Source organism: Pelmatolapia mariae, linkage group LG17 (genome assembly GCF_036321145.2).
Source record: "Pelmatolapia mariae isolate MD_Pm_ZW linkage group LG17, Pm_UMD_F_2, whole genome shotgun sequence".
Taxonomy (NCBI): domain Eukaryota; kingdom Metazoa; phylum Chordata; class Actinopteri; order Cichliformes; family Cichlidae; genus Pelmatolapia; species Pelmatolapia mariae.
This window is the reverse complement of record NC_086242.1, coordinates 14,617,501-14,629,153: the sequence shown is the minus strand read 5'-3', so window position 1 is coordinate 14,629,153 and position 11,653 is coordinate 14,617,501. Positions and strand designations below refer to the sequence as shown.

Below are 11,653 nucleotides of genomic sequence, written 5' to 3'. Positions count from 1 at the left end.
TGCTTGAATTATTCACATCTCCTAAACTATGTGATCTACAGACATTATCCTTGTGCCAATATATCTTCAGACATTCCTGGTGCTCACAATCCAATAATTTTTTTTTATACCCTTTACGTTTTGCCATTAATTACGTTTGTTTTAGGGTACCAAATCTGTCTTCCTCTCAGATTTCTTAAGATTTCAAACTCCAGAAATTAAGCCCTTTTGTTTCTCCCGTCATATCTCTTAGATAGATTATTGTAGTTGCATGAAAATTGGCATGATTGTTCCGCAAAGCCTGCTGATTGTTACAGTGAAAGAATGGTATCGATCCAATCCAATCCAGTCCAATCCAATCCAATCCACCTTTATTTGTAAAGCACTTCAAAATACCCAGCACAGGACCAAAGTGCTGTACAGTAAATAAGTAAAGAACAATAAAATAAAACAAAAAACAATTTTTAAAAAAAGTGCATTGCAGTAATCCAGCTGAGTGCTAACAAAGACGTGAATAACTGTCTCAAGGTGCAGCCGTGAAAGAATTGGCTTTATTTTAGCCAGCTGCCTGAGCTGAAAGAAGCTTGATTTTATGACTGCCTTAATCTGACTGTCAAGCTTCAGATCACAGTTCACTTTGACCCCCAGGTTTGTGACAGTTGGCTTAATATACTGGGCCAAGGTATCTAAATACACACTGGGGGTTTCAGTGGGGCTGCAAAAAAATGTTACCTCAGTTTTCTTGTTTTCTCCGTTTCCCAGTTGTCTGAAGGCAAGTCAAGGCAGTTTTTGCATCTTGTCTTTTTAGTTATTGTACATTGCTAGTCAGTCTCTTTATATCATATCTCTCTGGAATTTTCAACTGTGAACCTCTTGGATCCAATCTTAAGGACTGATAATCTCACACAAACAATCAGACAAAAAGGGAAGAACCCGAATCTCTTCTTCACCTGCCTTTTAAACCTGCCTTCTGCCCTTCCCTCACTAGATGTCACATCTTCAAATTTTGGTCATCCAATCAATTGGTTGACTTCTAATCTCGCAATGTCCACCCACACTTTATCTATCTCTATCTGACTGAGTTGGTTGAGTTGGTTCTTAATGCCATACAGACACTCTGTGTTGAACCTACTCCTGACATTTGTGAAACCTTTCTTCACTTTTTTATTGATAAGGTCATTTCTACCAGGGCTCAGATCTCAGCTTTAATGACATGTTTGAGCCTTGTACTTTAAAGTGAATTTTAAGTCATTTAAAACCCTCAGATTAAACTAATGATGCTGTCCCTCCTTCTCTACTTAGAGGTTCTTCCCACCGTAGGACCTCTATTTTAGGAATTGTTAATAGTAGTCTGTCTTCAGTCGCATAGATTTTTAAACATGCAGTAGATGAACCTCGACCACTTGAAATCTGCTTTGGTTCAGTCAGGGGAGGCAGATGAGGTGAGGAAGAAGAGTGTTGATCCATAAAGGCCAGTGAGGTCATGTAAATGCTACTTCTGCTGTCAGGCACAGAGATTAAAAAATGTGCATGAATCTTGCATGATTTTCATTTACACCCATCGTCTTCAACACTGGGTATAACTGGGTTGACTTGGTTTCTTCACGTATCTCCTTCAGTGCAAATAAAGGCCTGTTAGAGGTAGTGTTGGATGCTGCATGACAATTCTGTACGCAAGACCTTCCAGCTCCCTTGGCTCATGTTCATACATCATAAACTAGTTTGAAGCATTTGTGATTAAAGTGGTTAAATTCTGGAAATCATCTTTAGTCAAAACACGTCTAATGCTTTACTGATGTAAAGAAAGGCATTGACAAAATGATTAGCTTAAAGTAAAATCAAAGGCCAAAGTAAACTGAATAAGTATATCATGAAATAATTAATTAAATATGTAGAAAATTATTAAAATAGGGAATAATTAGTTTGTTTAATATGTAAATAATTATTACATATCAATTAATTTCTTTTAAAACATTTAAGAGATTGTTTATTTTTATTTCAAATTTTATTTAATTAATGACGCATTAACTATTTAATAATATATTTAATCCATTTTGTCACTCGTGGCCCTCCACAGAGCTCATCCTTAATTTCCTGCTAAATTATGTGCTGTGGGGGGAAAATTCCGACTGGATAGCGTTTATTTTATTTTATTTTATTTTATTTGTGTCGCGCTTTTTAGAGGGGAAACAGGGACACCCATGCCCTCTCTGAGATTGCTGAGATTTTTTAAAAATTATTTACAGTTACGCAGCACTGCAATGCGTCCTGACGTAGGAGAAAACGTCACGCACAACTGCAGCCGAACCAAACAGGAAGTAGTGCGAGAGCGGCTGCTGAAAATGTTTACGTTCAGTTTAACGTTCGTACGACAGTAAGTAGTAATTTAGCGGCTTAATTATGGTTTCATACTTTCACCTGACTTGAAGATGAGTGATTTGCTGATGTTGGTGTCTCCTATAGAGCCTGCGTGTCCTGTCAGGTGTTGCAGCATGCTGTGTGGCTACATGTGTGCCTGTGCGGCTGACTTTGAGCAATAGGAGACTTAGGCACCTTTAACGTTTGTTCTCTGTTTTAGTTTTTTTGAGGAGATGTTTATATGAGTCGTCTAACTCGGATTTATTGTTCTGTTTCTACACAGTGGGGAAACGCAGTACAACAGGGAAAAGCTGCTGCAAGGTGATTCACGTTCTAGCAACAGATGTAATCACGTGTTTACCTTTCACATCTAACTGCACTTGTGTGTTTGGACGGTCTGTACTTTGTGATCTCAGGTCAAGGTGTGGACACGCTGCTGTCAGAGACAGGTGTGCAGCAGGCTGAGGCAGCAGGACAATACCTCAAAGAGATCGCGTTTACCAAAGTGTTTGTCAGTAACCTGCAACGAGCTGTACAGGTGAGGCACATTTAGGTGCACTTTTTTATAGTTTAATCCATCAGCAGGTTATGGTATGAAATAGAAACTGTTCATTGACATTAATCTGTGACAGGTATGTTGAATTTTTTTTAAGATGTTTGGATGGTGTGAATTTTTTGGATGGAGTTATCATCTTTCCTTTCGTAACGGCTAAAGGAAGCACTGAAGCACCTTTGCTTAGCTTTTATTAAGGTTGCCAAACAGATATATCCAGGTCATTTCACACACTTACAAACCTTATTAGGCAAATTTTACTATTCCACTATAGCATCTGCTTTCCTGCCACTTGCACTGTACTTTAAAATATTGCTGCTAGAATTATTGCAATGCAAACAGCCCCACAGCATAGTGATATGCTGTGTTGGTTGTGCTGTTGCATTATGGCCAAAAATCTCCACATTGGTGTCATCTTTGGTTTGTTCCGATGTAACTTTTTATAGAGAGGCGCCTTTTCCCCTCACTTGTTCAGTCTTTTTTCAATTTACCGTCATGAACTTTAACCTTTAACATGCTAAGTGAGGCCCGTAGAGTCTGAGATGTAGCTCCTGGTTTTTGGGTTTTTTTTGCGGTTTCTCTGAGCATTGCATGGTCTGATTTTTGGGGTGACTTTGCTGGGACGTCCACTCCTGGGAAGATTAGCGCTGAACCGGCAACCTGCCAAAACTTGTGCTTTTGTACAGGAGAAGCATAGAAGCACCTGGCTTCTACTTATCATGTTAATTTCTATGGGACCAGTAAGGTTGTTTTTAGGGTGTATTGTCTTTCTTAAGACTGCAACTGGCACTGCTCAAGATTCAGGGGACGCCAATGGACGGGTTTCTCGACACAGGCAGCTATTCACGTTCCCAAGTAACTGGGATCTTTTGCAGGTTCTAAGTCCTGCTGTGAAAATGAACCATTGTCTCCATAATGCTTGTCAGCAGACACAATCACAAAGTGCTCTGAAATCTCCTGGTAGACGCTGCGTTGACTTTGGATTTGATAAAACGCAGTGGACCAACCACCACAAAGAAAAGCAGATGCCATGTAAACCCAAATCATCACAAAGTTCAGAAACTTCACACTGGACTTCAAAAACCTTTGATTCTGAGCCTCTGCTCTGCTTCCTCCAGACTCCAGGATCCTGATTTCCAGATGAAATTTATACATTTACTTAATGTTCATAAAGGTTCCAGTTATCTTTCTCCTTAGCTCAAGTAAGACTCCACTGATGTCATATGTGGTTAAGGAGTGCTTGATACTAGGACTGCGACAGTTGCAGCTCCTATCCTGAAAACATCTGTGCGTACTCGCTCTCAATGCTCTGACACTAGCCTCAGTCCACTTCTCGTGAAGTCCATAAATGGATGTTTTCTTGACAATCCACTCATAAATGTAGTCTTGTAGTTTGTTGCTTTTGTACCTTTTCCTACCATGCTTTTCTCCTCCACTCAACTTGACATAAACATGCCTCAGTACAGCACTCTGATCAGACAGCAGTGACCTCCATGTGGAGGCTGTCATAGGTTATCATCTGGCCAACTGCCACTTCAGCGGTTTTCCTCACAGTTAAGGTAACTACAAAGCTGTAATAACTGATGTGAACAGTTACATGACTGAGTTATGCCACACGTACTTCCCATCAGCATCAAATGTTTAACTAATGAAATGTCATCTGGTTATGGAGAAATACAACACAGGATCTGTAGAAATGGCTATGCTGAGATTCATGTCTTTTTCATTAACAGTGTATGAGTGACTGATTGCGTTTCCTTCTTCAGACAGCAGAGATAATTCTGAGGAACAACACTCATTGCTCTGGCATGGAAATGGTTTTGGAGCCGCTACTCAGAGAGCGAGTAAGATCTGTTTACGTTCTGCTGTTTCCACATGTTAAAGTGTTACACATAGCTGTACGGGAGCCCTAAACTGGGGCTTTTTGTGTTGGCACAGGGTTTTGGTGTCGCTGAAGGGCGTCACAAAGAGTATTTGAAGAACATGGCGAATGCTGCAGGCCAGTCGTGCCGTGACTACACACCACCGGGAGGAGAGACTTTAGATCAGGTTAGTCCAAACAGCTGGCCTAAAGAGCATTACTTGTACAACAGTGCCATGCAGTGGTCATTTTAGGACATTACAGGTTAAGTATTCCCTTTTGTTTCCAAACTGATCTTTTATAAAGCTTCTTCTTCAGACCATGTAGAAAATAATGGCGAAAGACTGTTTTGACATTTTACAATCAGAGTTTCCATTTAACTACTTTTATTTAAGCCTCAGTGTTGTGGGTGTTGGATCAGAGCCTATACTGGGACTCTTACTGGGGTATAAAAGAGAATAAAAAAGAATTTCTCTCAAAGTTGTCCTTTTTTGGAGGTTTAAAAAATTTCTTGAGCAATCAGTTGTTATTCATATTAAAATGAATGAAATAAGTGAAATGCTTGTATTTTCTCTGACCAGCAGTCTAGAGCTTTTCAGGGGTCGTTTTCATACATTAGCCTAAAATTTATAGAGGACCGAAATGGCAACATTAGTTGTAATAGTAAAGAAATTGAGTTAATGATAACGGAGTTGCTATTTTTTTCTGTTCTATTTATCTACCTTTGTCTTAATTTTCTAATTTATTTACTTTTGATTTAATTATTCATCCCCTTTATTCAGTTATTTTTAGCTCATCCAATTGTAGAACTGATGAGCTTATCCCAGAATTGTCCTGCTCTCTTACTACAGTATTTGGTCAGATTTTGGTGAAATGAACATGGTGATCACCTAATTGGTCTTCAGCAAAACTGTCCTTAAGGTCGAGGTCACATTTGTTGTTTTATGGGCAGTAACCTGTGAATGTGGTGGATGCATTTATTTCTGTTTCCTCATTTTCACTTTTTTCTATTCTTATGCTTTTCTGCTTCAGCATGAAAATGAGGGAGGCATCATTTAAAGTATGTAATGGGTCAAGTTTTGGACTTCTGTTTGAGCGTGGCTGGGTTTATAGAGAATGGCTGAACAAGAAATAAAGATGTTTGAGGGCAGACTAGAAAGGGTGAATGAATTAATCTATCAAAAAAAAAAAAAAAAAAGGTGAGTACATTGCTTTATACTGAGTTGAATTTCAGAACTTCCACAGACAAAGTTGGACTCTTCGCTTTTTTCTTTTAGATTGATTGATAAATCAGTAGATAAATATATTAGATTTTCTGCATAAACTCAGAGTTTGAGTTGGATAAATCAAGGTCTGACCAAAGATGAAAAAAGCAAATCTGTCCAGTGGAAATGCTGCAGTGATCAAATTTTTTTGGCCTTTCGCTTGAAGGTTTTTTGTTTGTTTTTTTTAATCTAGTATTCACAGCAGCTCTGATGTTTTAATATACAGTAGGTGCGAGGACTGAAACTACATGGAAAAACGAATGGCTCTCTGAGCTTCCCTGTCGTGTTGCTTTCAGGTGAAGCTGCGATTCAAAAAATTCCTCAGAGCTCTTTTCAAGCAAATGCTGGATGAGCACCTCTCATCAGGACCGGCTGCCTCTTCAGGAGCTTCAGCATCTGGAGATGTCGCTCAGGGGACCGTGGCCGTTGCCTCCGACACTCCTCCCCACTGCTCAGCTGATGACGGCCTTCAGGGCGTGCTTGTCCACACTCTGGTGGTGAGCCACGGCGCTTACATTCGTGTAGCCATCTGGCACCTTGTGGAGGACTTAAATTGCGCTCTACCTGCAGGGGCGAAAATGCAGCAAGTGTTTTCACCCTGTCCGAACACGGGCATCAGCCGCTTCATTCTCACTCTGAGTGAGTCTGAGTCTGGGCCGGTCCTCTCCGCTGCTCGGTGTGTTTTTACCAACAGGAAGGACCACCTGGAGAACCTCGCAGATGGTGAATAGCACAAAAGAAAATAAAGGAGTAGATGTTCTCTGCTTGTGTGTACATGTACACACTATCTGATGGATGATGGAACTATTATAAGCACTAATCTAGCACAGGTAACTGAAGGCTACGTTGCACAGGGTAATTCATGTTTTCTCAGTCGCTGTGTTTCACTGTGGATCAACGCTCAGATTCGGTGTACAGTTCTGTTTCATCATGAAACCATGTCTGTCCAGCTGTAGGCCAGTAAGGTGACATTTCATATTTAAATTGTTTAAAAACTGATCATTAAATTGCCTCTTTTATCGTGTTACACCAAAGTTTGAAGTATTTAATGTATTATGGCATTTCCTGTGTGGCAGTTGTGCTGCTGCTCATTTTATTGTGTGCAATATGTCGTGAGAGCACTGATACTCTGAGTTTGTGTTTAACATTTCATACAATCACAAGTAATGGGGGGAAAAAACAAGTTGCACAAATCACAGAATGCTGTGAAATTACTTGCAAGACTTTTGTGGATGTATTGGTTTTTTTTCTGGGTGCTACATATTCATAAGAACTGTTTATGTTGTTTGACATCGTTTTATCTCCAATAAATGACTGATGCAGCTCATGATGACCTCAATCAATAAACTATGGTCTGATTTATTCCCAATAGCTGTGTATAACTGAAAATCTGATGAAAACCAATTTAACACAAAGGCATGTGTTATGAATAGAGCAGAAGAGCATCTCTTAATGGGCTACAGCAGGTGAAGACCACACTCCAGTTCAGAACAGGATACTGAGGCTATGATTTTCACAGTTCACCAAAATGAGACCAGAGAAGATTGGAAAAGTGTCGTCTGGTCTGATGAGTCAATTTCTACTGCCACATTCAGATGGTGGGATCAGAATTTGATGAGAACGGCATGAAAGCATGGATCCATCTTGGCTTCTATCAACAATTCAGGCTGGTGTAGGGTTAATAGTCACCCTACATGAGTATTTTTGCTGATCATCCGTTTATGAACACGGCATCTACTATGGTTGCTTCCAACAGGAAAACATAGCATGTCACAAAGGTCAAATCTCAAAATGGTTTCTTGAACAAGGCTATGAGTTCACTGAACTCAGATGATCTCCACGTATTTGTAAAATGGGAATCAAATGGTCCCCACAAAGTTTAAAGGTTATTTTACTAGACTGAATCTCAATACAAATAAGAGATGCATACTGTACTTTAGTGTTTAAGATTTCCGCTTTTCTTAATTCTGAGGGAAAGGTAAAGGAAGCACGGATACATTTAACCATGTTTAGAGATATGATTCAATCCAATGCTAATGCTAAAAGCTAGTGCACTGGATTTTATAATGTTAGAATAATAAATAAGGGGGGGTTATGTTTTTGGGAAACGTCGTATTTGAGGGCCGACACAAACGGCTGCTGTTGTTGTTTGCATTGAAGGATTTGTTGGCATTACTGGTGCTACTTCCTCTGCTATGGTTAAGGTGCTAAATCAGCATTTTCATTTTCTTTTGAATCCATGTTGGATGTCTTTAAGTGCTGATGGGAGATCAGTTTTGCTGCTTGCACCTATTTTTAATATCCTCTTGTGAGTCTCTCGGTAGGTCAAAGTAACAGATATCCTTAAAAAAAAAACAACTTGCAAACTCTGACAGGGCATCATGGATACCACTCTCATGCAGTTTCAGTTTATTCACAAGTATATTAAAATACAAATTCCAACATAATGATATATAAAATAGGTATTTGTGAAATGGAACTCCCCCAAAACTGTTCACGGCTTATAAAAAGAAGTCCAAATGTCAGATTATACACACCAAATACAACATGCAAATTCTTAACATACGTGATCATACTAACCTAAATCACTACAGGGATCCTAACATATAAATTACATCCAATACATCTATAGTATGAACCTCATATAGAGAGCTATTACAGTTTTTAAAAGCTCATTGCTACTCAGCGTTCAAAATCAAACGTAATTTACTAGCAACTGTTGGATTAAAGTCTGTGTGAAGGAAGAAAAAGACATGTTTAAAGTGCTTTGAAGCTCCTCCCAAAATTGTGGACCTCTTGAGGTCACACTAACACATGTACATTTAAGTTTTCATTCCCCTGAGAAGTTTTTTTTTCTTGGTAGAGCTTACAAAGTCTTATGTTGAGTCTAAATGCTACAAGTATCATGAAAAATGTCACATTCAGTTGACTTCAGAAGTTTGAAAAGACGCTCTATAATCTCTCAAGATATGTGGGATAAACATTGCACCATCTAACATTGCTTTACCTTAACCTCCTAGGACCTGGTGTCCACATATGTGGACATCACATTTTGGGTTATTTAGACCAAAATACTCACTTTTGCTCTACAAGGGCCTGATATCCACTTATGAGGAAATTATACTGCTACTGTTCTATCAAAATTTTAAACGAATATCCTCATGTGGCTCTTATTTTTCTTAAAAACAAAAATAAGGTAAAAAAAAAAAAATCTGGTAATTCTTTGTTTTTACATTCATCGGGCCCCAATATGCCCAAATATCAAAGAGAAATTAAAAATGCATGCCGTGGAAGAGTTCGGGTCTTAGGAGGTTAAGTGAGGCACAGACATAGACCGGTCGATGGTCAGTAGTGCTTCACATGAAAGAAAATGGCTAGTTTTATAAATAAGCTAACATATTTGGATAATTTCTTCTTGATTAGATCATCAGTCTTACATATTACATTTGCAACTTTGTTTCAAAGATTATAAAAGAGTTAAGCTAGAGTTGTTTCGCTAAATTATAACTATTATAATGTGGATAGCTGAAAAATTTAAAATGTGTCTTTAGAATGATACGACTTGGCCTTAGTGCATAAACCTGCTTGTGCATTTCCAAATTTACTTTTACAGTAAAACATTAACAGATTTACCAAAAAGAGAGCGCACAAAAACAACTCACAAACACAGAACGTATTTTCTTTTATTACTTTATTTCGTCCCAAATTCAAGCAACACTCCATCCAAGACCCCAGCTCATACATTCAAAGACAAACCAAGTTTCCCTTTATGTACATTTGAACTGTCTCACAAATAAATAAAACGAAGGAATGGATTTAAATAAATAAATACTCTTTGGGACTGTTTTTTGTGTTTGCTGGTGGCGCCCAGCACCTGTAAAAGTCACATAACTGGAGTTAGGAGTTGACATCTGTAAAGGTTATTTACCCTGTACATATATTCCTTCAAGTCATGTATTAGAGACTGGTGGAGGATACACAAATGAGTAATGGCAGTGAAAAGTTGTGGGATTTCCCTGTTTAGTTCCAATTTAAGAAGTTAAAAACCACACAGGACTTTCAAATATGTAATCTTAACCTACCAAATAAAAACTTTATAGTATGTTCATCACTGTTATATATATATCGTTTTCTTTTTGTTTTAAACCATTAAATGATGCCTTCAGTTTTCCAGATGCAGGCTAAGTTGAGCTTCTGTCATGGGAAAAAACATCAGTGTCACTTTTGAAATGTGGGTTTCTCAGACTAGCTGTAAAAACCTCAATGAGAAGAAACCACAAAATCAAAGATTGCGCACACATGTACACTGATTTGGGGGTAATTAATTTGAATGGCTCTGGTGATTTTGTGAGAGAAACCAAATAATATTCAGAAAGAAATCCTGATCAATGCTCAGTGTGAGAGCATGCCAACTGGAACTTCTAGACACCTAAGATATTATTTTAAAAGTGAATACAGGTTAAAACACACGTCCCTCGACTTAAAATCTATATTTACAACTGCGTGAAAACTAAATTAAAAGGAAAGAGAAGGCTGCAGGCGCAGGTGAGTTTAAAGACAATATAAATTGTGCAAAAAGAGTTGCAAGTCAAGTTTGTACATTCAGTGTATAAACACACTGCATTGCTGAATGATTCGTGACTAAAAAAGTTTTTAAGTCAGTGTGAAAAAGAGGGAACAACCTTATTGTTCTGCTTTCATTTTTCCATGAAGTCTCATGTTAATATTTTCTCTCTTGTATGATCTAAACTAAAATCTTAAACTATAGACTCACGTAGACTAATTGAAGGGTACCGTGGTCTTTCTCAGCCAACTGTCCCGGCGCTCCGGGGGCTTGCCGGGTTGGAGAAGTGCACGTTCCAGGGGTCGTGGCTGGATGGAGCTGCGAGTTTCTCCCGGGACACGTTGCGTCCGTCATCCCCGACCTCTGTTTCTATTTCCGTCTCCATTTCCACCTCCCTTTCCTCCAACTCCTCGGGCACGGCCCGGGAGTCCGAACCCTCTTCTGTCTGTCCCCGGTTTCTCTTCTCCCTGTGCAGCAGGAGGCGCTCCAGTGGTACGGTGTTTTTCCTGGGCAAGAAGAGGGAGGTCTGCGGCAGGTTCTGATCCGCCGAGTACACCTGTCGGGAGCCCTCCAGGTTGAACAAGATGCCGGTCCGGCTGGAGTAGTACACGTCCCGGTTGTTCTCCAGGAGCTTGTGGTTGAACAGACAGTCATCCCGAAGGCAGACAGGCTGGAAAAGAGAGAGGTGAGAGGGGCAAAATGAAACAAACGGAAATAACCAACCAAATCTTTCTTTGATGCATGCCATGAAATAAATGTTTGTTTGTTTTTTAAAACTGTTTAAATTTAAAAAATTTAAAAAAAAATACCAAATTTAGAAATAAATCGGATCGCATGGAAAACAAAAGTGTTTTGCGAGATTATTACATATAAAAAAAAAAACAAACCACACAAACACAAAAAACTCTCACATTAATTACTTCATAGCTCAGAGAAATACAAATAACTCGCTGTTTAGTCAGAGAAACGGTGAAAAACAAATATGGACTATTTTTTGCATTATTTTGTGCTGAAAAAACGTCATAAAAATCATAAATGTAATAAAAGTAACTGAAGGTTTGAGGTCTGAGTTT

The 11,653-nt window shown here is 38.9% G+C and overlaps 2 protein-coding genes across 2 annotated transcripts in view; one reads left to right on the top strand and one right to left on the bottom strand.

Moving 5' to 3' along the window:
- Nucleotides 1–2,274: 2,274 nt before the first annotated feature.
- On the top strand, nucleotides 2,275–7,344 carry tigarb (TP53 induced glycolysis regulatory phosphatase b). Its single transcript, XM_063500377.1, has 6 exons — nucleotides 2,275–2,353; nucleotides 2,621–2,658; nucleotides 2,754–2,875; nucleotides 4,657–4,734; nucleotides 4,829–4,939; nucleotides 6,313–7,344. Exons 1-6 carry the CDS (start codon nucleotides 2,322–2,324, stop codon nucleotides 6,745–6,747), a joined length of 816 nt encoding a protein of 271 aa, XP_063356447.1. The 5' UTR covers nucleotides 2,275–2,321; the 3' UTR covers nucleotides 6,748–7,344.
- Nucleotides 7,345–10,717: 3,373 nt separating this feature from the next.
- The window catches only part of fgf23 (fibroblast growth factor 23), a 1,585-nt gene continuing 649 nt past the window's right edge, over nucleotides 10,718–11,653 (bottom strand). The window contains exon 3 of the mRNA XM_063500378.1: nucleotides 10,718–11,250. Within this exon, the coding sequence (XP_063356448.1) occupies nucleotides 10,822–11,250 (429 nt within the window). The 3' untranslated portion in view covers nucleotides 10,718–10,821. The remainder of the gene's footprint in view (nucleotides 11,251–11,653) is intronic.

What these genes read in the sequence shown, in the direction of transcription:
- tigarb (XM_063500377.1), top strand. Translation starts at nt 2,322, where the DNA reads ATGTTTACGTTCAGTTTAACGTTCGTACGACA. An exon ending in ACCTGCAACGAGCTGTACAG is followed by an intron (nt 2,876 to 4,656) that starts GTGAGGCACATT and finishes TTCCTTCTTCAG; the next exon opens with ACAGCAGAGATAATTCTGAG. An exon ending in AGCCGCTACTCAGAGAGCGA is followed by an intron (nt 4,735 to 4,828) that starts GTAAGATCTGTT and finishes GTGTTGGCACAG; the next exon opens with GGTTTTGGTGTCGCTGAAGG.